The sequence below is a fragment of the Peromyscus leucopus genome, chromosome 15 (assembly GCF_004664715.2).
Source record: "Peromyscus leucopus breed LL Stock chromosome 15, UCI_PerLeu_2.1, whole genome shotgun sequence".
Lineage (NCBI taxonomy): Eukaryota > Metazoa > Chordata > Mammalia > Rodentia > Cricetidae > Peromyscus > Peromyscus leucopus.
The window spans coordinates 521,526-542,830 of NC_051076.1; the positions used below are offsets into that span (position 1 = coordinate 521,526).

Here is a 21,305-nt window from a genome sequence, read left to right on the forward strand (position 1 = left end):
AGGACACCTGTGTGTGAAAGGACTTGAACATGACGTCTCCATTGCTGTGGTTGACACACAGTTTCTACGTTGGTCAAAATTACTGAACTTTTCACTGAAAATGGGTGCATTCCATTGTACATAAAGTATTTGGGACTGGGGATGATATATCAGTGGGTAATAATACTTGTTGTAAATTCATGAGGTCCTCAGTTCAGAGCCTCAAAATCCATGTAAAAGTCAGGAAGTGGCTATGTGTGGTTCTAACATTGTCCTGGGCACGGGACACAGAGACAGGAGCGTCATTGGGGTCTGCTGGTCACCTAGTCAAGAAAGCAGTGAGTTCCAGATTTACTGTCAGACTTTATATCCCAGGAATAAGCCAGGGAGTGACCAGAGTAGGCACTGAACATACATGCCTGGCCTCTGTACATGGTTGCACCAGCATGTCTGTGTGTGTGTATATATATACATACAGACATACATACAGACATACATACTTACAGCCATGCACACACATACACACAAGTGAGACTGGGAGTCAGACAGACAGACTCCCTGGCAGGCAGACGGATAGTGAGAGGGACCATGGCTAGATAACAAAAAGGTGGCAAATCTCCAAGATGGACAACTTCTTCCTCAACTTCCGGACTTAGGCAACAGCCTGGCATCCTTTGTCCCCCACAAGCAGACCCCTTGTTGACAGACCCATTCAAGGAGTTCAGGACTGGATCAGGACATGTTGCACCATGGTGCTGGGCCACTCAACCACCCCAGCTTTCTTCAGCAGAGCAACCCTAGAGTAGGTGAGGAAAACTCTTTAAACCCCAGTCTGTGAAGAGACTGGAGGTTTTGGCTTCATGGTGCCCCCTATGCTTTGCAGAGGGTCTTTTTCTCCCTGTGTATGCTGCAGGGGTGTGTTTTCTGCCTTTCCTCAATGCCTAGTTCTGTCCCCAGTGCTTGAGATTTCTCTGCTGCTATCTGGTGCACCTCAGACTTTTCATGCTCTTTGATTCTTTAACTGGCAGAGAAAATGAATCTGATCGAGCTCTTGGATTATGTCACAAGCACACACACAAGAGACGTTTAAAATTTTCTAAAGACACAGTACTACTAGAGACATACCACAGTTGTCCAAACACGAGGCTCAGATAAAAGAATACAATGTAGACAGAGATAGTCTTAAACTTCTGAAATGCGTAATGAAGAACATCACTGGGCGGGATAAAAAGGCAGGCCTCTGCAAACCAACATCAGTAACGAGAAAGAATCAAGCTATGTGTGCATTCTAAAGAGCTCTTACAAAGGATCTGTGGAGCTGAGAAAGATGAGCTCCAGGTAAATCTGGAAATTCTGATACTTCACTGAGAGCTTCCCACCAGCCCTGAGGGTTTGGCGAAGTGACTCAGAAAGCAAAGGCTGGCGCTGCCCCAAGAGCCAACCGAGCAATGCTTATCGGGTCCGTACAGTTTCAGGGCATTGTTGACAACAGTTTCCTTAGTTACAAACCAGTTTTGGCATTGTCTTAAGAACTGGCTGCTGTGTGTACTGTGAATTCTAATTGGTCTTATTAATAAAAACCTGGAGCCAGATATCGGTAAATGCTGAAAGATCAGGGAGACAAAGGCACAAGCCGCAGCCACCTCTCACCTCCCCAGCTCCTCAGCCGAGGACTGAGCTCCTGTCTCCTCCTGTCTTACATTCCTTTCTTTGACCAGACATCTCACTTCCTGTCTCCAGCTCCCTAATGCTGGGATTAAAGGTGTGTGCTACTACTGCCTGGCCTCGATGGCTAATTAGTGGCTAGCTCCACACTCTCATCTCTAGGCAAGCTTTATTTGTTAGAGCACAAACAAAATATCACCACTGCCATGATTATGTTCTGATGACAGTTTTATTTGTTCTATTGCAGATGATTTGATTTGGTAATTGTCACAAAATCTACCTCTTATAAAGAGTAGTTGCTGTTCAGATATCAGCATTAGGCATCTAACATTTCTATCATAATCTTTTAAAATGAGTAATGTCTTTCTTAATTATTTTAATCTCAATCAATATTTTATTCATTTAAAAATTATATTTTTATATACATATATATATGGTACAGTTTGATAATCTGATACATGTAAAGTCAAAATGAATTTTTGGATGACAGAGTCTCATATTAGGCCACCCTCAGACTTGCTAAGTAGTTGCCGATGTCCTTGAACTCATAATCTTCCCACCTCTGCTTCCCAAGTGCTAGGATTACTAGCTTGTGCCACTATATGCAGTTCAAAACTAATTTTCAAAATCCATAATAACAAGTATATCAACATTTTAAATGAAGAATGGGAATACTATGCTTCTAGTCTCCCTCACCTTGACCTCAGTCTACAAATATGACTTTTATCCAGTAAACCTTCTGGCTGTTTTAAATTTATACAACCAATGCTAACTAAAGCAAAGAAAGACTTTGGTTTGTTTTAGTTAAAAATTTTAAATTTCCTCTCTCTCTCTCTCTCTCTCTCTCTCTCTCTCTCTCTCTCTCTCTCTGTGTGTGTGTGTGTGTGTGTGTGTGTGTGTGTGTATGTGTGTGTGTATGTGTGTGTGTGTATGTGTGTGTATGTGTGTATGTGTGTGTATGTGTGTATGTGTGTGTATGTGTGTGTGTATGTGTGTGTGTATGTGTGTGTGTGTGTGTGTGTGTGTGTGTGTGTGTGTGTGTGTGTGTGTGTGTCCTCCTAGGTGCGTGTGTAGAGGTTAGAGGAGAAGTTGCAGAAGCCGGGTTTCTCCTCCCGCTTCTGGGCTCCAGGGCTAGAACTCCGGTCACCTGGCTTGTCGTCGGTGTCGTTACTAGCTGAGCTGTCCTACAGAACCAAGGGTTGTTTTACCTCCATATTAGTCAATGTTTAAGCCAACAATGTTAAACAACTAGTTAGCTTTTTCTCTAGTGACCACTGGGAACCATGGTGAGGTTTCCAGAGTACCAACCACCTGTGGTGGTGCACATCTCTGATCCCAGCACTCAGTGGAAGCCTGCCTCACACACACTGCCCTCTTGGTTTGAGTACCAACACTGCAAATTTTAACTAAAATAAACGTGCCAGCACAATGGCTCAGTGAGTAAAGGTGCTAGCCATGCCAGACAAGGAGAGTCTTGAGTTTGAACCCAGAAAGATGGAGGGAGAGAACTGACTCCACAAAGTTGTCCTCTGACTTCCACTCCATGGTACACACACACATACACACACACACACACACACACACACACACACACACACACACACCTACACAATAAAGAATATGGCATTAAAATTTTTTAATAAAATGAAATTCATTCAAATATACCTGAGTGACTATAATCAGAAAGTCAAGAAATAATGAGGAGTTATCAAAGATGTGGAGAAATTAGAATCCCCACACCCATCTGGCAGAAATATAAATGAGGTAGTTACTTTGGACGATACTATGGCAGTTCCTCAATAATTAAGCATAAGTTTACTTTATTACCCATAAATTCCATTCCAATATATATGGTAAAAGTTATGAAGACATATATTTACACAAAAACCTATACATGAGTATTTATTTATTTATTAACTTTTTATTGATTCTTTGTGGATCACATCATACATCCTGATCCCATTCATCTCCTTGTCCATCTGTATCTACCCTCTGTCCTTGCAATCCCCCTCCCCAATAAAACAAAATTTAAAAGACAAACCGAAACCAAACAATAAACAAACAAAAAGCAAAACAAACAAAACACAAAAACTCTTGGTGTGTAAGCTCCAGTGTGGCCCAGTGGGTCACACAGTTTACCCTTCAGTCCACACATCTTTACTTGCAAGTGTTCATTGCAATGAGCCATTGGTCTGGTTGGAGACCTCTGGCTTCTGCTGTAATATTGATACTGGGCTCTCACGGGGACCCCTCTTGGATATCCTGTTGTTGTTCTGTGTCATGGAGACCCTGTAGCTTTGGATCTGCACGTCCAGCCCCTTAACATACTCTAGCAGTTCATAGATGGGGTGGATGTTGGGGTGGGTCCTAGGCCTGGGGGGTAGCTGGGCTGGTCAGCCTACAGCATCCCCTCATTGTCACCACCCAAGCAAGCTCTGCAGCACTGCCTCAGCCAGCCCACCCAGTGCTGCAGGCAGCAAAGAGCAGAGTCAGTACTGCTCTCAGGCCTTGAGGTCTGGCTCACAAGCACCCACACCACCAGCGCCAGCTCTACTCAGTGCTGCAGTTGGTGAGGGGCAGGACCAGCTTTCCCACTCTCATGATCCTGGGGCCAGCTCTCCTGCCTGACATAGGTGGCAAGGGGCAAGGGGGGGGGGGGGGGGCATCTTTCCCTCACCCATGCTACCACATGGCATATGAGGGGGAGGGTGGGGTCGGCTCTCCTTCAGCTCCATCGACAGGGTCAGACCTTCTGTGCTGCCCAGGTGACGTGCAAGGCCAGCTCTCCCGAGTGCTGCATCCCCCGAGGGGTGGAGTCAACTGTGTATAGCCCGATCCTCACTGTCTTTGGTTGTAACAGGAGACACAGACATCAGTACAGACCTAGGTTGCAGCAGAATCACGGACTCAGACAAGGCCCTGGGTGCAGCTCAGGCCCATATGATACCATGTACTAGGGTGGCAGTGCATGTCACTCAAGTCTGTATGGACCTAGTAGTGGCATGGCCATTGGCCACAAACATGGGAAAGGTGGTGGCCCAGACCTGGACATCCATGTGGTGGGAACACAGGCCATAAACATCAACACAGGCTGTAGGACCATGAACCCAGACATGGCCCTTGTTCGCAGTTGGGGTCTGGATGTCACCATGGCCCCAAGTTGTGGCACGGGCCACCCAGTAGCAGCTAGATACTCAAAAACCAATATAGCCTCAGATGTCAGACCAGACTTCTAGCCTCTGCACAGCCCTGGGTGGCAACAAGAGCCACTGACATCAACAAAGAGCTTGGCTGCAGCAGGGCCATGGACCCAGACATGGCCTCCAGGAGCAGTACAAGCCGGCTGTCATCCTGGTCCCAGGTGGCAGTGTAGGATTCTTAGATCAGCATGGCTCCTATGGGGGCACATTCCTCAGACACCTACATGGTCACAGATGGTAGGCCATACTCTGGGTGTCCGCAGGGCCCTGGATGGTAAGAGAAGCCATAGACATCTACACAGACCACCACTGATGCATAAGGGCCATGGACCAAGACATGGCCCTTGCCAGCAGCCCAGACATCACCATGGCCACAGGTAACAAGCAGACCACCTACATCAACCCTCCTTCGTCAGATCTACCTCTCTCCCCAGCACATAAACCACTCTGCCTCTCTCTCTCCCATTTTGCCACCCTGCACTTCCTAACCACAATGGTCCCCAACCATCTGGCGCCTGCGCTCCTGGTTTATTTCTGCCAGCCCAGGCCAAGTGGTCTGGAGCAGAGCTGTGGCTGTTCTCCTCAAGTATTGTCATTCTTGTTTTCTCTCCCTAGCTCATGTTCTTTCTAAGGAACTAAATGTTGAATTTCTAATTATAAAATAGATCTTGTATTTCATGTTCAAATCATGTGCAATAAACACATGTCAAACTTTAACAGAAAAAAAAATTACAGTGAAGTCACATGGACTATCAGTCAGGAGATTTTTTTTTTTATTTGATTCTGTCCATCATACTGAGATGGCCCTGAGGTCTCTGAGAGTCTTCTTCTTCCCAGGTTTACTCAGCACTGAGATGATGTCAGTGATGACTGCTTTGTTATTCTATACTGAAGTGAGAATGACTGTGATTTGTCTGAGTGAGCTATGCTGAAATCCTTTACAGCCTTATCAGAAGGAAAAATACACGGTGAAATTTTAAAATAATGTACTAGTAAGTTGATGTAGGTAGGTCAATTATATATGCACAAGTAGGGACCCAGGATTGGCCAATGCAAAAGCAAGGTCATGTTATGTTTCAACTGTGTTTCCTTTTCTATTTGAGAATATCATACACGCATAGACTATGTTTTCATCAAGTCTGCTCCTCATTCCACCTCCCTTTAATTCTCCCTCTATCCCTTCCACCACCACTTTTCTCTGCCAACTTCATGCTCTTTTTTTTTAAAGAAACATCTCACTGAGTCCACTTAGTGATGCCTGTATTTACATGGGTGTAAGACCAGTTACTGGAGTACAGGCGACCTCTGAGAGGCAGATCCCTGAAGAAAATGGATATATTAACTTCTAATGTGTTATATTTTCAAGTTAAACAGAAGTCATAGAATCAAGATCACTTTTGTCATGAACATGAATATTATCTTTTTAGCATGTCATAAATAACCACAATTAGCAACAGAAGCACAGAAAAACTTCTGAAATTTTGGGGAGCGAAATGAAAAGGTGTGAGCTCTGAGCTCCACAAATGTGCGTGTAAAGAACACGCAAATGCAGAGCAAAGCACACAGTCACTCGTTCCCATGTGAACCAGCACATTAAGTCGACCTTATCACTCCATGTCAGTACAGTTTCATGTCACGAATAATGGATCAAGGACTTAACACTTGAAGAAGAAGGAGTGTTTGAAGTCTAAGGCTAACTGATTACAATCTTTTGAGAGAATTCAAAAAGCGCTAAAGCAGCAGGGTGGTGAGTTTAAGGGTTGTTTAATTTCTGTTCCTTAATGACCAAATTCGAAGTAGAGTAGTCCTACATTAGTGCTGTACTAAGAAATCTGCCTGTCTTCTGGAGAAAAAGAAAGCAGTGAGAGAATGCAGGAGAAGTAAGAGATATGACTTTAAAAAGGATAATTGTCACAGAATCGTCACATAAATAGATTCTGTTTTTTGAAACCATTATATGAAGTTATCTAGATCAATGTCAGAAGGATAATGACCAGGGAAAATGAAAACTACTAACTTCAGAACAGTAAAGTGAGATTAAAGTGATATGTGGAACAGTCAGAACGTCCAGGAAGATCAGGAACACCATGACTCTGAGCCGGTCAGCTATTCCACCCAGAGCCTGAGAAATAGGGACAATAATACCAAAGCAGTGTGTAAGAAAGCACACAGACTGAGCAAAAAACGTAACTGATGTAAAGAGCAGTGGAGGGAAAAGACAATGACAATTACCTCCAAGTTCTCACCCCTTTCTCTCAAAGACATTAAATATGGGTGTTTAAAGGTGGGATACTAAGGATGAAACAATGTGCAAGTCTTTGTCTGGTCTGAAGGTGAGCGTGCTATGAACACCTCAGATTACAGCATCTGGACGTTAACATCCTGCTTTGGTGCAGGAAGGCAGGACACATGTGGAAAAGCACGTTATTGTCATCCCAGGGTGAAAATGCTAACCATGGAAGCCTGACAGCAAAGAGTTTGTTTCTTCAATGCTCAGAACCTATATGAAATCATAACATGGCAGCACATGTCTGGAATTCCAGCATTTATATGTAAGGAGAGAGGCAGAGACATGGAAGAATCATCTGGAAGCTTGAGAGGCAAATAGGCTGCAGTATATGGCACCATAGTAGAAAACAAGGGAAAGCCTGTCTTAAAATGAAGGAATCAACCCTCAAAGATGTTCTCTGACCACCACCCCACACACACACATTGGCATATATGCACACACACAACACACACATATACACTGTGGCATATAGGCACGTACACACACACTGTGGAACATATGCACGCACACACATACACTGTGGCATACATGCATGCACATGTTAACAAACATACACACATACACATATACACACATGCTGTAGCATATATGCATACATACAGTGGCATATATGCATGCACACACACATAAGAACACACAAGCACATATACACAGCAGTAATTTTTTTTTTTTTTCGAGACAGCGTTTCTCTATGTAGCTTTGCACCTTTCCTGGAACTCACTTGGTAGCCCAGGCTGGCCTCGAACTCACAGAGATCCACCTGGCTCTGCCTCCCGAGTGCTGGGATTAAAGGCGTGCACCATCACTGCCCGGCTAGTGGTTTTTTTTTGTTTGTTTGTTTGTTTTTTGTTTGTTTTTTGTAATTTTTTTAAAAAAACATATTTTTAACAAAGGAATGAGAAGGCATGATAACTTTGAAGACAAAAGTATTTCTTTCATAATAACAAATGCCCATTATCTAAAGAAAGATGACTGATAGTTTTGTCTATTAGTTTCCTAGTTAGCTTTCTATTGCTGTGATAAATCACCATGACCAAAAGCAACTTGGAGAAGTATTTCTTTCATCTTACACTTTCAGGTACTATTCTGTCCTGATAACGTCAAGACAGTTACCCAAGCATGGTAGGAACCTAGAGTCAAGAGCTGAAGCAGGAACTGTGGAGGAGCACGCTACTGGCTTTTTCTTCATCTTGCTCAGCCTGCTTTCTTACACAACCAGGAATACTTGCCCTCAGGTGGCACCACACACCGGGCCCTCCTACATCTATCATCAATCAAGAAAATGCCCTACTCTTTAAGGCTTACTCCATGAGATGGAACCCAAACCTGGCAATGCTCAGGTGGCCATAAACCTGGGACTAGATAGGCCATGGCCTAGAAACTATTGCTCTGCTAAAGATGTGCAGCCATATAATGACACTCTGCTATAGTCATAGATCAGTGTCTTGCTTAGCCATCATTAGAGTAGCTTCCACCTGCAGTAAAAGGGAATAAATACAGAGACCCACACCCAGAAAATATTCTGAGGGTGACAAACCTTGAAACACCCAGTCCTAAATGGTACATCCTCATCAAAATCCTCCCCTCAGGACTGAGGAAAAAAGACTGTAAGAGCCAGTGGCGATGGAAGACACCAAGGAAGCAATGCCTTCCTGACACTATCGGACTGACACACAGATGAACTCAGAGACAGTGGCAGCATGCACAGGCTCTGCATGCTTCCAGGACAGATGGGGACACAGTGCTAACAGGGCAGTGGACAGATCTCCATCCCTAACCCGGAAGTTATCTGCAATTGGCAACTGCTTGCAAAGGAAAACTTAGTGTTCTCCAATGGAGTTTCTCCCGGTATACAAACCACACTCAACTCAAACCATGGCCAACTCGTAACAAACTCAATAGTATTTGGGGAGATATTTTGTCTTGTTATAGTTTGAGCATTATCTTTCACCCTACAGATATTTCACTTATATATTATGGTTTCTGATTTTGTGTTTTTATGGGTTTCCTGTGTGTGCACACATGTGCATTTGTGTGTGTGTATGTGTGTGTGTATATGTGCAAGAGTGTGTCTCAGTGTGTACATGTGCTTCTCATGCTCTTTCCTTGTTCTTGTTTTCCTTTTCTCTGTCTGTTTTGTTCTGTTATGGTTTGTTTGTTTTTGCCTGTTTGTTTTCTAAAGAGAGAAAGAAGGCATGGAGTTGTGAGGGTGGGGAGGTGGGGAGGTGGGGAGGCTCTGGGAGGGGCTGGGGTGGGGGAACTGTGACTTAGAATATATTGTACAAAAATCTATTTTAAATTAAAAAGAAAGAAAGAAAAAGGCCTACAAACTTGCCTACAGGTAGAATTTTCTCAACAGAGGGTCCCTCTCCCCAAATGCCTCTAGCTTATGCCAAGTCAGGACAATTAGTTTATAGAATACATGGACCAAAGTATGACAAAATATTTGTCATATCTTACTAATACCTTATATGTTAAACAGCAAAACATAATGCATGCTTAATACAAATCAAAGTGTTATGACAGGAAATTTCCTTAAAATCAGAAAAGAGAACATACATTTGATAATTTTCCCTTCGCCTCTCTCCACCTTATCCCAAGTACATCACATTTGACAGGAGATAAGCGGTTCATGGTTCTGAATAGAAACCCTTAGAATAAAAAGATGCATGGAAACTTATACAAAAGAGTCAGAAAAACTGGAATCTATCAAACTTTGAAAACACATACAAAAACAATGTAAGGACTAATAAAGCACTTGTCGTCTCAATGGTAAGTTTCTCATACCTGGAATGTTGTATAAAGAGTCCCAGAGCTGTTCTTCTTCCATGTAGCTCAGGAAAACATTCCCAAATGTTTGTGGAGACAAGTGACAGTGGTATAGAACTTTAAAGATGGCTTCCACCACACTGCAGCCTCCCTGCTGGTCCTTTTCTGTGCCAGTAGCTTGTTCTGGAAAAGAGTGGAAATGTGGGGAATCAGTGGCTGTGACCACATTCTCATCGCTTCCTCCAGCACTGTCCTAGGGCACACACCTACTATTTTCACTTCAGAAACTCCACAGTCTCTGAGGGCTACAGTCATTCAACTTCACAGCTTCAGGTGTATCTGTGGGTAGCTACTGAAAAGACATCTATGAGAAGGACCATGATGGCATCATTTCAAGAGGTGAGGTCAACTGTCCTGTATGTCATAATTATTTTTTCCTTTAAGGAAATATTTTTGTCTATATTTCTCATTTAAAAATTATGCACATTCAAGACATATTTTAAAAATCTAGATAACTTAGAAAACTAAAAGTGTACAATAAAAAATTCACTTGTTCTTTGAATTATGTAATTAATTGTGAAAAACAAATTGTGTTTCCTAAATATATTGACACTATCATTTCAGAATGAAACAACTTTTCAATTAGTTCCTCGATTAAACTTTATGAGTTATTTTAATTGACCTTATCACCCTTCCTCTGCCTCCATTATGGCTTCCTTTAAAGATCACTAATCAGAGGACCAGGCATCACTGAATTAATATGGTACGTGGACCTGAGAAATAATCCTTATTTTTCTTATATAATATACAGCTGAGTCATAATAAAGAAAAATATGTATTGATTTAAAGATAGTATCAACTCATGTCTCTTAATATTTTTAATATCTTCAATTAATATAATCTAAGGTCATTGGAAAAGAGTATATTTTTTTACACTCATTCATCTGTAGGCTTACCACTTTTATTTTATAATTTTATTCCTTGGTTTGCATTTAAGAGTCCACTCTTATCTGGAAATTAAAAAGCAATGCCATAGATTTTATGCAGATAGCACATGCTAGTTTTTCTTCATAATATCACTTTCAGCCAAATTAATTTTTATTTAACTAGTCACTGCTGTCCATATCCACCTTTTCTTTGTCTTCTACTCAAAGGACACAGTTTGTTTGTTTGAGGGAAGCTGACTCTGGTCACCTGGGGTGGGCATGCAGCCAAGGCCTGGCCGATCAGGCCTGATACCACTCATCAACTCTGATCAGTTCATAGATGGGCAGGTAACCAACAGGAACCTTCCTAAAGAATTTTGCTGTAATAATTGTGAGTGGTGTTCTTTTGACCGCATTTGATATGCTGGCAGTGTAGGCTGGAAGTTGCTTTGGGTGTCCATTTGGGGAAAATATGTTACTAAAAATTAATCTGCTGCAGTAAAAATCAGAAATAAGACTGCTTTTTTCCCCCGAAATTATTTTCCAATTCTCAAGCATCTGTTCAACCCAAAAGGATTCATTTTCTGTTGTTGTCCTGTAAAGGACTGTAACATGCTATCTTCAGGGAATGGCAAAGTCATTAAATAATGACCTCACATCAGCTACTGCCACCTCCATGGGGCCTGTATAAGACTGGGCTTGTCAACCATCAGTCATTGCCAGGAGGGCTACCCAGGGCCATCCCCCTCCCTACTGCACTATTGGCTACTGATAGATTCTGGGGTAGAGGAAGTCATTGCTTTCAGTTGTGAACCCAGTGATGAGCCTAAATCCATGGTCACACAGGAGGCTGGGTGGGTCACAAAACATAAAGACACAGATGCAGGAAAAGAACTTGTAGAGGGGAGGAGGGATTGCCGGGTAAGACAGGGTAGGGATGAGGGCAATCAGAATGCACTTTCTACATTTCTACATGCACAGAGCTATCAAAGAACAAATTTAATAAAAGTTACATCATTTAAAAAATATGTTCTCATATATGTATATATACATATGCATGTATATATATATACACACACTTATATATAATATATGCATGTATATATACACACTTATATATAATATATGCATGTATATGTTATGTATATAGCAAAAAACGGAGGAAGAGAGGTTGTGTAGTAGCTGCAATAATGAGGGCTGTTATTCTCTGCATTTTGACCATTTGTGGATTTCCAAAGTTCTACAATTGCTTCTGGTGTGTGTGTGTGTGTGTGTGTGTGTGTGTGTGTGTGTGTGTGTGTGTACCACATAGGGTGGTAATACTCCTCCCCAAAGCATAGATTACCTAACAAAATTCCCATTACTCAATACCACACAAGGAAAACCCCTTTCTATGGTTACCTTTATACCGTGGATGATTGGAGCTCTCACCCTCATCAAAGCTTTTCCCCAGCAGTTCAAGGACAGACACTGCAGATTCGTAAGTAGTCACAGGACACCCACAGGTGATGGGTGTCCAGCCCCAGTTAGTACATCTAGAATACAACGTTTACATCCAAGGTTCAGGAAAATCACAGACAAGAGGGCCAAAGGGCTGTGAGAGCCAGAGGACCAGCAGTTACATTGGGAGATGACGTCTTCTAGTCCTGACAGGCAAGAGGCACCCATGAAATCTCAACAATAAGGTAACAAGACCTGCAACGCTGTCACACTGTCACATGCCAACGTGGATGGGAAAACGTCACAAGCCCCCACCCCTACATGACAAGTTACAGGCAATCACTGACTTCTGAGAAAGAGAATCAGTTTTTTCCAAGATAAGCTAGCTCCCTGATAAATTATCCAATCTCAAGTGGTCAACTCTTGCACATATGAGTAACACTACATGGACTGAGTAACTTTTACACACACACACACACACACACACACACACACACACACACACACACACGTTGTGTGATGTTTTGTTTGTGTTCTGACTAATTAAGCTTGCCTGGAGATCAGAGGGCAGAGCCAGCCACTGGTTAACCATAGAAGTTGAGCAGCTGCGGCTCACTCTGGAGGTGGAGAGAAGAAGTGATAAGTCGGGGCGGAGACAGAATCTCAGCCCTTTTGGTCAGAGGATCTGGAGAGGTAAGATGTCACTGGTAGCTACTCCTATGCTTTGAGATCTTTTTCTAAAATCTGATCTTTCAGGTTATTAACCAGATATCTGACTCTTGATTTATATTGATAAGACAAATTAGGTTCACTCTTCATGCTCTCTCTCTCTCTCTCTCTCTCTCTCTCTCTCTCTCTCTCTCTCTCTCTCTCTCTCTCTCTCTCACACACACACACACACACACACACACATTTGTATAATGTGTGTATATATTTAAAGAAAACAAGGTCTTGAATTTGAGAAGCAGTTGCAGGGCACTGGAAGAAAAGGAGGAGTGATGTAAATACAGTATTCATGTGTAAAATTCTCAAAAATTAATATTCTTACAATATTCCAGTCACTGGTGCATATTTGAGAGGCTTTAGCTTCTTGGTACCCATGTGCAAACGTGCCTGTTTGTTGGGTGATAGGCACACATGAAATCATGACAGCAGTGTAGGGGTTTGTGACTGTCATTCTAGTTTGTGTCTGCTCTCCTTACATAAATGACAGCAACACCCTCTTTCATTCTTTAGATTTTTTGCTTTACTTGACGTGAATGTTCGTTTTGCCTGTATGAATATCTGCGCACCATTTGCATGCCTGTGCCTGCTGAGGCCAGAAGAGGACATGGATACCTTAGAACTGGAGCTAAAGATGGCATGAGTTTCCATGTGAGTGATGGGAAGTTTCTCTCCCCGTCCAATAAGGCCAGGCAGGAGAGGTACCAGTCTGGATGTGTTTAGGGCGTGTCTTGGGAACCTACTAAAGACCATGGCCTTTGCCCAGCGCCCAATCACAGTGCTTTCCTTTCCTTTGATTTCTCCTCATACCCTTAAGGTATTCCTGTGTGGTCTCTCATTCTGATATCCCCCTGGTCCTTTCAGGAAAACTCACCTTGGATTCACTTTTTTAAAACCTGCTTTTTTGGAGGGTAAGGGACCCATGCTATTTTCATGACATTTGACGGTAGAGGAAACAGGCTAACGTTTGACAAAGTAGAATTGAGCATAATTAAATTGTTTTGGCATTTTTTTTTTGTTTTGTTTTATTGTTCATTTGTTTGAAATTCACCTACTTGTAGAGTTAGTCTTGAGGTTCAGGACACAGTACTCACAAACATGGCAACTTGGCATTTGGGAAAACAGGAGTCATCTCCACATCTCTGAGCTTCTCTCCTGAAGCAAGGAACAGAAGAATTCTGATTTCCTCTACAGCAGGTCAAGAGGCCAGCACTGCAGAGGTCCCTCTCTGTACCAGAAGGAAAGGAAAGCCCTCACTTCTGAAGATTCTGGCACATGGGGAGATCTAAACAAGCATTACTAAGTTACTGACGTTAGTTCCTACTAGATCACATTCTTTTCCTTCAGTCATACTCTGAACAACTGTGTGCACATGGAAATATTCATGCTGGGCAGCAGGAATAGCTCAGTGGTTAAGACTACTTACTGTTATTGCACGGAGTATGGCAGTTCACAGCCACCTGTAATTCTAGTTTAATGGATCTGACTTTCTCTTTAGGTCTCTATATGCAAGTGGTGCACATGAACTCATGTAGGCTGACATAAATGAATACAATTTCTAAAAAAATCAGAAATGCACAGGCCACCCTGTTTCCATTGGTCTTCTTTACTGAAGGCCACTGCAGCAACATTTATAGTAAACAAATGTGTACGTTTGAGTTGGCTGATCTTTTCTTATAGGTGCCTCAGCCATAAATCTTACAGTGGAGAAAGGGAGACATTATATCTCCTTCCTGTAGTTCCTCCTTCCCTTCCAAATGCAGGTCTAGTCCTTTATATTTTCCCCTTTTCCTTTCTTCTGCCTCTAGGTTTTATATTATATTTATAATATTTATATAATTACATATTGGCTTATCCAATATACAATTCTTTAGGTCTGTTTTCATGATGCCTTCAATGGTGAAGAAATAGAAATTGATGAGGTCTAAATTCAGGAGACAGAGCTAGGAGGATGGGTGAAGAGATAAACCAGCCAGGTCTACAGACTAAGATCCTTGTCAAAAAAGGAAAGAAAACAAAAGAAATCAAATAATCAGTGAGCTCTATATATCCGAGAGCTCTATACACCTAAAGCATCATTGTGCAAACAGACGTCATGACTTTGTCATTTGCAATCAATAACTTTACTCAAGAGAAATCCTCCACTGTGACATCATCTTCTGTGTCTGTGTCTCCCATTGTCTTCCACAGTCAACCACTTTGGTGGCTTCTCCACACTTTTCATCCTCCACACTACGGACGGAGTCTCAGGCCAGGAGCTGAGCACCTTTGAATTAATCCAGTGTTTCGTTTTGTTTTTGTTTTCTTTTGTGGCATGCCTGACTATGGGGAATTTCCTTTTGACCATGATTTTCCTTTAATTAAGACAGACTTTGCCAAGGCAAGACAACTTTGTTTTTCAGACCAGGAGGTGCTTTGGAAAGTGATCAGTGGGGAGCTGGGGCAATTAGAGGGACTAGAGTCAACACTTCAGTACTGCACTTCAGTCATATTCCCTGACCCAGTAATAAAGCTGCTACTTTAAATTGCATTCCTTTTTATCAATATTTTATACATTTAAACAAGATCATTTTTTGATAATACTTGAAGAGAGGGCATTTTCACTATGGATACTCCTTTTAAGCACTAAACTTGTTAGTGCTTCAAAAGAAGATTTGTGTCTGGCAAAGAACTATCAAGCCCCAGGAGACTGTTTTTATTGCTAACACAGATTTACACCTCCATTGCACACTGGCATTTGCTCTCCAAGGCTGTATACCTTTTACTTTCTACAAGATGTTAGTGAAAAGCTCCTGCTGACTCAATGAGGGATTTGGCAGCATTGTTACAGAAGAGTGTGCCATGTGTTCAGGGATGCTGAATCAACCAGACACTAACAGCACCACCGAAGAAAAGAGGCTGGAAGACTCTCTCTGGACAAAGATATTAGATGAAAAATGTAAGAACAGAACATATAGCATTCACTAGAAGGAAACCCCAAACAATAGACCAATAAACTAGCCATGGCAGGGAGAGGTCAATAGCACATAAAAAATAACTTTAAGGAGATAATAAATTAAGTGTCACAACAGAGTTTACTATGAAAAATAATGAAATAAAATTTGAACCTGATTTGAAAGTTAGTTTAATAATATTGTATTTAACATGCACCCCATGGGTGATGTCCTTATTCACTGTACTGTCTGAGAGCAGTACCCCATGTCCTAAATGTAGCTGAACTTCTTTCATAACTATATTCATTTATTTTATAAAGTTTGTTCTTCCCAATTTCCACCAGCAATCAAATCCACGGAAACTAAACGGTATGAAGGCAATCTCCATGTGCTCATGCTGACAGTTGCATTCACAGCCTCTAACAATGCCGATACTATTCGATGTCCTTTAAATATTAGCCTAATAGAGAACTCAGTTATAAAATCAAGTACCTCATTTCTAGAAACTCACTCTTTCTAAAAAGACTCATCTCTGAAACTATTGTGTTATCTTTTTAATTTGCCTAAAACAATATTCTTTCCTTTAAAAAGGACCACTTGAAAATCAAGTGGAAAAATTATCCAATGTCTGTTTCCCCATTTGCAAAATGGTCTTAGTAATTCAGGGGTCATAAATGAACTAATATGTTAAATCACATTGAGTTGCATAGGGGAAACATGCTGCAAAAACTTATAATAGGATCACTTGGAGTCTGATGTCCAATCTCATTACATATTAATGTAGACGTACATTAACTACCAATGAAGATGTATGTTCCTGTAGTCATATTAGACATTTTAAGTACCATTAAAAAGACAGAATGTAAAATATTTCAGTCATTGTCAAGCAAGATTATATCTGATTCTCTGTGTGTGAAATATCATAGCAAAATCCATACTGCTGATGTCTCAAACTATTTGTGAAGGTTCTTATAGGGTAGTAATAGAATTCGAAAACATTTATTTTACCTAGTTCTTATCCACATGACAGCTACTAAGGAAATACTTTGCCAGGCACATCCAAAAGAAGGGAAACTTCATCTTCTTCTTTTTTTTTTTTGGTTTTTCGAGACAGGGTTTCTCTGTGTAGCTTTGCGCCTTTCCTGGAGCTCACTTGATAGCCCAGGCTGGCCTCGAACTCACAGAGATCCGGCTGGCTCTGCCTCCCAAGTGCTGGGATTAAAGGCGTGTGCCACCACCGCCCGGCTAAACTTCATCTTCTATAAGACACTATTTTATGATGGCAGTTGGTGATCTTCTACTGTGCAACTGCAAGTTTTCCTGTGTCCCACCCAGTCCACAGCCACTTAGACCCAAGTAAACACACAGAGGCTTATATTAATTATAACTGCTTGACTATTAGCTCAGGTTTACTACTGACTAGCTTTTACATTTAAACTCAGCCCATTTCTGTTAATATATATGTCACCATGTTTTCCATGGCTTTACTTGTATGCCATTACATGCTGCTCCCTGGATGGCAGGCTGGTGTGTCCTGACTCAGTCTTCCTCTTCCCAGAATTCTCCTCTCTGCTTATCCCTCCTATACTTCCTGCCTGGCTACTAGTCAATCAGCATTTCATTTATCAACCAATCAGAGCAACACATTCACATCATACAGAGTGATATCCATAGCACTACTGTGTTTCCCAGAGATCAAGTCCTCAGGCTTTCAGAGCAAGTGATTTTTACCTGCTGTAGTGTTCTGCAAGAGCAACAAGTGTTTTTAGCCAGTTAGTCATCTCTACAGAACAATATTAAGGTACATTCTATCTTCTAGGAATGCAGTCTGAACCTGGAAAGAAATGGGAGATAAAATGGTGGGCTGTCTCTGCTCTTTGCATCTCACAGTGAGTGGCCTTGCTCTTCACCAACCTGTGGGACACCATTGGCAGGAGCGACATCATCTGGAGCCTGTCAAGACCTAAAAGCCAATGACTTGGAATCTATAACCTTAACAGCATTATCAGTTCCAGGTGTCTGTACCTTAACAACAAAACTTGATGGATATAATCATACTGCTACCCACTCGCCACCATCACCACCCATACCTCTGTAGATGCAGCCCAGCCTGGATGATAGCTCTTTCTGAGACTATACAGATTCTCTGGAGTCCACTGACATCTTCAGGCTAATCCATTGTCATTTTCAGAAAGACCTTGGAAAACATTAGTATAAAAACACAGAGGTACTCCCTACTGCTCTAAGAACATGCTACAAATCCAATTAAGAAAACATTGATTAATCAGAGTCCTGTAGTATAATTGTCATTATTGTAAATGCAGCCAAAGACATCAGTGTTAGGTGAGCTAAAAATACTGAGAAGGGACATTTTCTCTGCATGGATTCTCCCTTCTTCAGATGTCTCATCTGTCCAGTGGTCTTCAGATTCCTTAGCTGAATGCCTTTATTCTCCTCGAAAGACAAAAATAAAACCCTGCCCCATCCTAACCTTGGGGAGTTTCTCCTTTTGACAGGTTATAGCTGATCAAATGAAAGGCATTTGTTAGTCTTATGAGTGAGTTTAGAGTGAATGGCCATGCTGTCTGATCAGCCTATCCTAATTAAGAGGTCTCACCTGATCAAGTTTAATCTTTATCAATTTTGATGGTATCCATAGCTTTTCTTCTATGAAAACAAAAGCAAATTCTCTTCTCCAACATAACATATATCCTGGTCTCCATTCCGAAGTCAACACATCTTTAACGTATAGAGGCTGATTTAACTGACCAGTTTGTCCTACTATCCAACGCCTCTCCGCAGCTGCCACTCCTTTCTCACGTGCATTTAAAAGTTTAAAGTTAATCAAGCATTGTCAATCTATCTTTGTTTATTATGCATTTCTTTTAAAGTGTGATTAGATCTTTCAAAAAAAACTGCTTGTTCTGTAGGATTGTGTGGTATATCTGTAATATGCTTTATGTTGCAATATGCAAAAAAACCTGTTTCACTTTACTAGAGACATATGCTGGAGCATCGTCAGTCTTAATTTGTATAGGTATTCCCATAATGGCTATAAGTTCTAACAACTGTGTAATTACAGAACCAACCTTTTCAGAACTCAAAGTGGTTGCCCACTGAAATCCTGAATAAGTATCTATGGTATGATGCACATACTTTAATGTTTCAAACTCCACAAAATGAAACACATCCATTTGCCAAGTTTCATTTATTTCAGTAATCTTGGGGTTACTTTCTGCATGTAGGGGAGTTTGGTTATAAGTAGAATGTTTCCTTATAATTTCCTTGGCTTGTTGCAAAGTGATAGAAAAACCTTTCTTCAAACCTTTGCTATTAATATGGCGTTTGTTATGAAATCCTGGGGCTTCTAGCACATTTCCTACCAATAGCTGATCAGTTTCATCATTACCTTGTGCTAGAGGGCCTGGTAGACCTGTATGGGTTCTGATATATGTTATATACAAGGAATAATTTCTATTTCTGATTACTTCTTGTAATTGAATAAATAATGAAGTTAATTCTGAATCACCTGGAATAAGTTCATAGGTTTCAATATGTAAAACAACTCTTTCTGTATATTAAGGATCAGTAATTATATTAAGAGGTTCTGGAAAATCTAATAATACCATCAGAATAGTATATAATTCTGACTTTTGAACAGAATCATAAGGGCATTCAGGCACTTTACTTAAATTTCCTGACTTTCTTGATTTATTTGTATCACTATAGAATATAGGAGCTCTCCAGAAATTGGTGTAAACTGTACAATGTGAGGAAGGACACAAATAACTGTTTCTATAAACTGAAGTCTTTTCTTTGGGGATATTTTTTGCTAATCTCTCCCAAGAAAATACTGCAAGCTCTTTGCCAATGTTCATTTTCTGCCCATGAGACAACTTCAGCATTAGTAAAAGGCTCCACAATTGCTGTTGGGTCTATTTCTGCTAATTATGAAGTCTAAATTTTCCTTTCAGAATCAATTCAGGATCATTTTCTACATGGGTCTTTAATTTTTTACTTTTTTTTTTTTTTTTTTTTTTGGTTTTTCGAGACAGGGTTTCTCTGTGTAGCTTTTGCGCCTTTCCTGGAGCTCACTTGGTAGCCCAGGCTGGCCTCGAACTCACAGCGATCCACCTGGCTCTGCCTCCCGAGTGCTGGGATTAAAGGCGTGCGCCACTACCGCCCGGCTAATTTTTTACTTTTTATGTGGTAAAAATATCCATTCTAAGATGTTGCATAAGAATTCTTGTGGGAGAAAGTATAGAAGGTAAAATGACCAGAATATAATCAAGCTTTGGACCCAAATGATCCACATGTGCATCCTGTAATTTCTTTCTGAGCCTCAGCTGATAATTTTCTTGGACTATTTAAGTCCTTATCACTTAAGGTTTGAAATAAATTACTTAGTTCTTGAGTAGTTAACCTGACTATTGGCTGTAGACAGTTAATATCTTCCAGAAACTTTTGAAAATCATTAAGAATTTGTAATTGATCTCTCCTTATTTGTACTTTCTGTGGATGAACTTTTTTTGTAAACCTGTCTTGTATCATAGGTAATTAATAGAATCTCCTCTTGGGATTTTTTACAGGAGCAATTTGTAATCCCCAACAAGGTAAACTTTTTACTTCTTAAATATTTTTTTTCTAATATATCTGAATCTGAATCAGCTAGTAAAATATCATCCATATAATGGTAAATTATAGATTGAGGAAACTGTTTTTTAATTATTTCCAATGGTTGTTGCACAGAATATTGACACAAGGTAGGACTCTTTAACATCCATTGTGGAAGAACTTTCTGCTGATATCTTTTAACAGGCTAGCAATTATTATTATAAGCAGGCATTGTGAAGGCAATTTTTTCTCTATCCTGTTCTTGTAAAGGTATAGTAAAAAAAAAGTATTCTTTTAAATCAATCACTATAATAGACCATCCTTTGGATAATCAAGAAGGAAAGGGAATTCCAGGTTGTCAAGAGCCTATTGGCTGAATCACTTTATTTATGGCTTCTAAATCTGTTAACATTCTCCATTTTTCAGGCTTCTTTTTAATGACAAATATAGTGGAATTCCAAGGACTGTCAATTCTTCAATATGTTGACCGTTCAGCTGCTCCTGTACCAGCTGTTCTAATGGCTGCAATTTTTCTGGTGTTAAAGGCCATCGTTCCAGTCACACAGTTTTGTCGGTTACCTATTTTAAAGGTAGGGTTGTTGGTATCTTTGAAAGATCAGCAGCTGTTGTGCCTTGCTTCTGTACAACCTGAATGGTTGGTGACTGTTATTGATAATGCCTTTTAAAATTTTTCAGAAAGCATACTTCACTTTATGGTTTGTTTCTGAGATTGGAGGAATGTTAATGTGGGTTTTCAATTGCTGTA

General features: G+C 40.9%; 1 protein-coding gene across 5 annotated transcripts in view; it reads right to left on the reverse strand.

The window, feature by feature from the left end:
* Positions 1–21,305, reverse strand: part of Kiaa0825 (KIAA0825 ortholog) — a 432,213-nt gene that overhangs the window by 239,397 nt on the left and 171,511 nt on the right. For 4 of the 5 annotated variants that reach the window (XM_037211082.1, XM_028891593.2, XM_037211083.1 and 1 more), the window contains one exon: positions 9,922–10,086. In XM_037211082.1, coding sequence (XP_037066977.1) covers positions 9,922–10,086 — 165 coding nt within the window. Of the gene's footprint in view, positions 1–4,314; positions 4,528–9,921; positions 10,087–21,305 lie in introns of those variants that run through there. The other variant, XM_037211085.1, reaches the window with a different exon arrangement.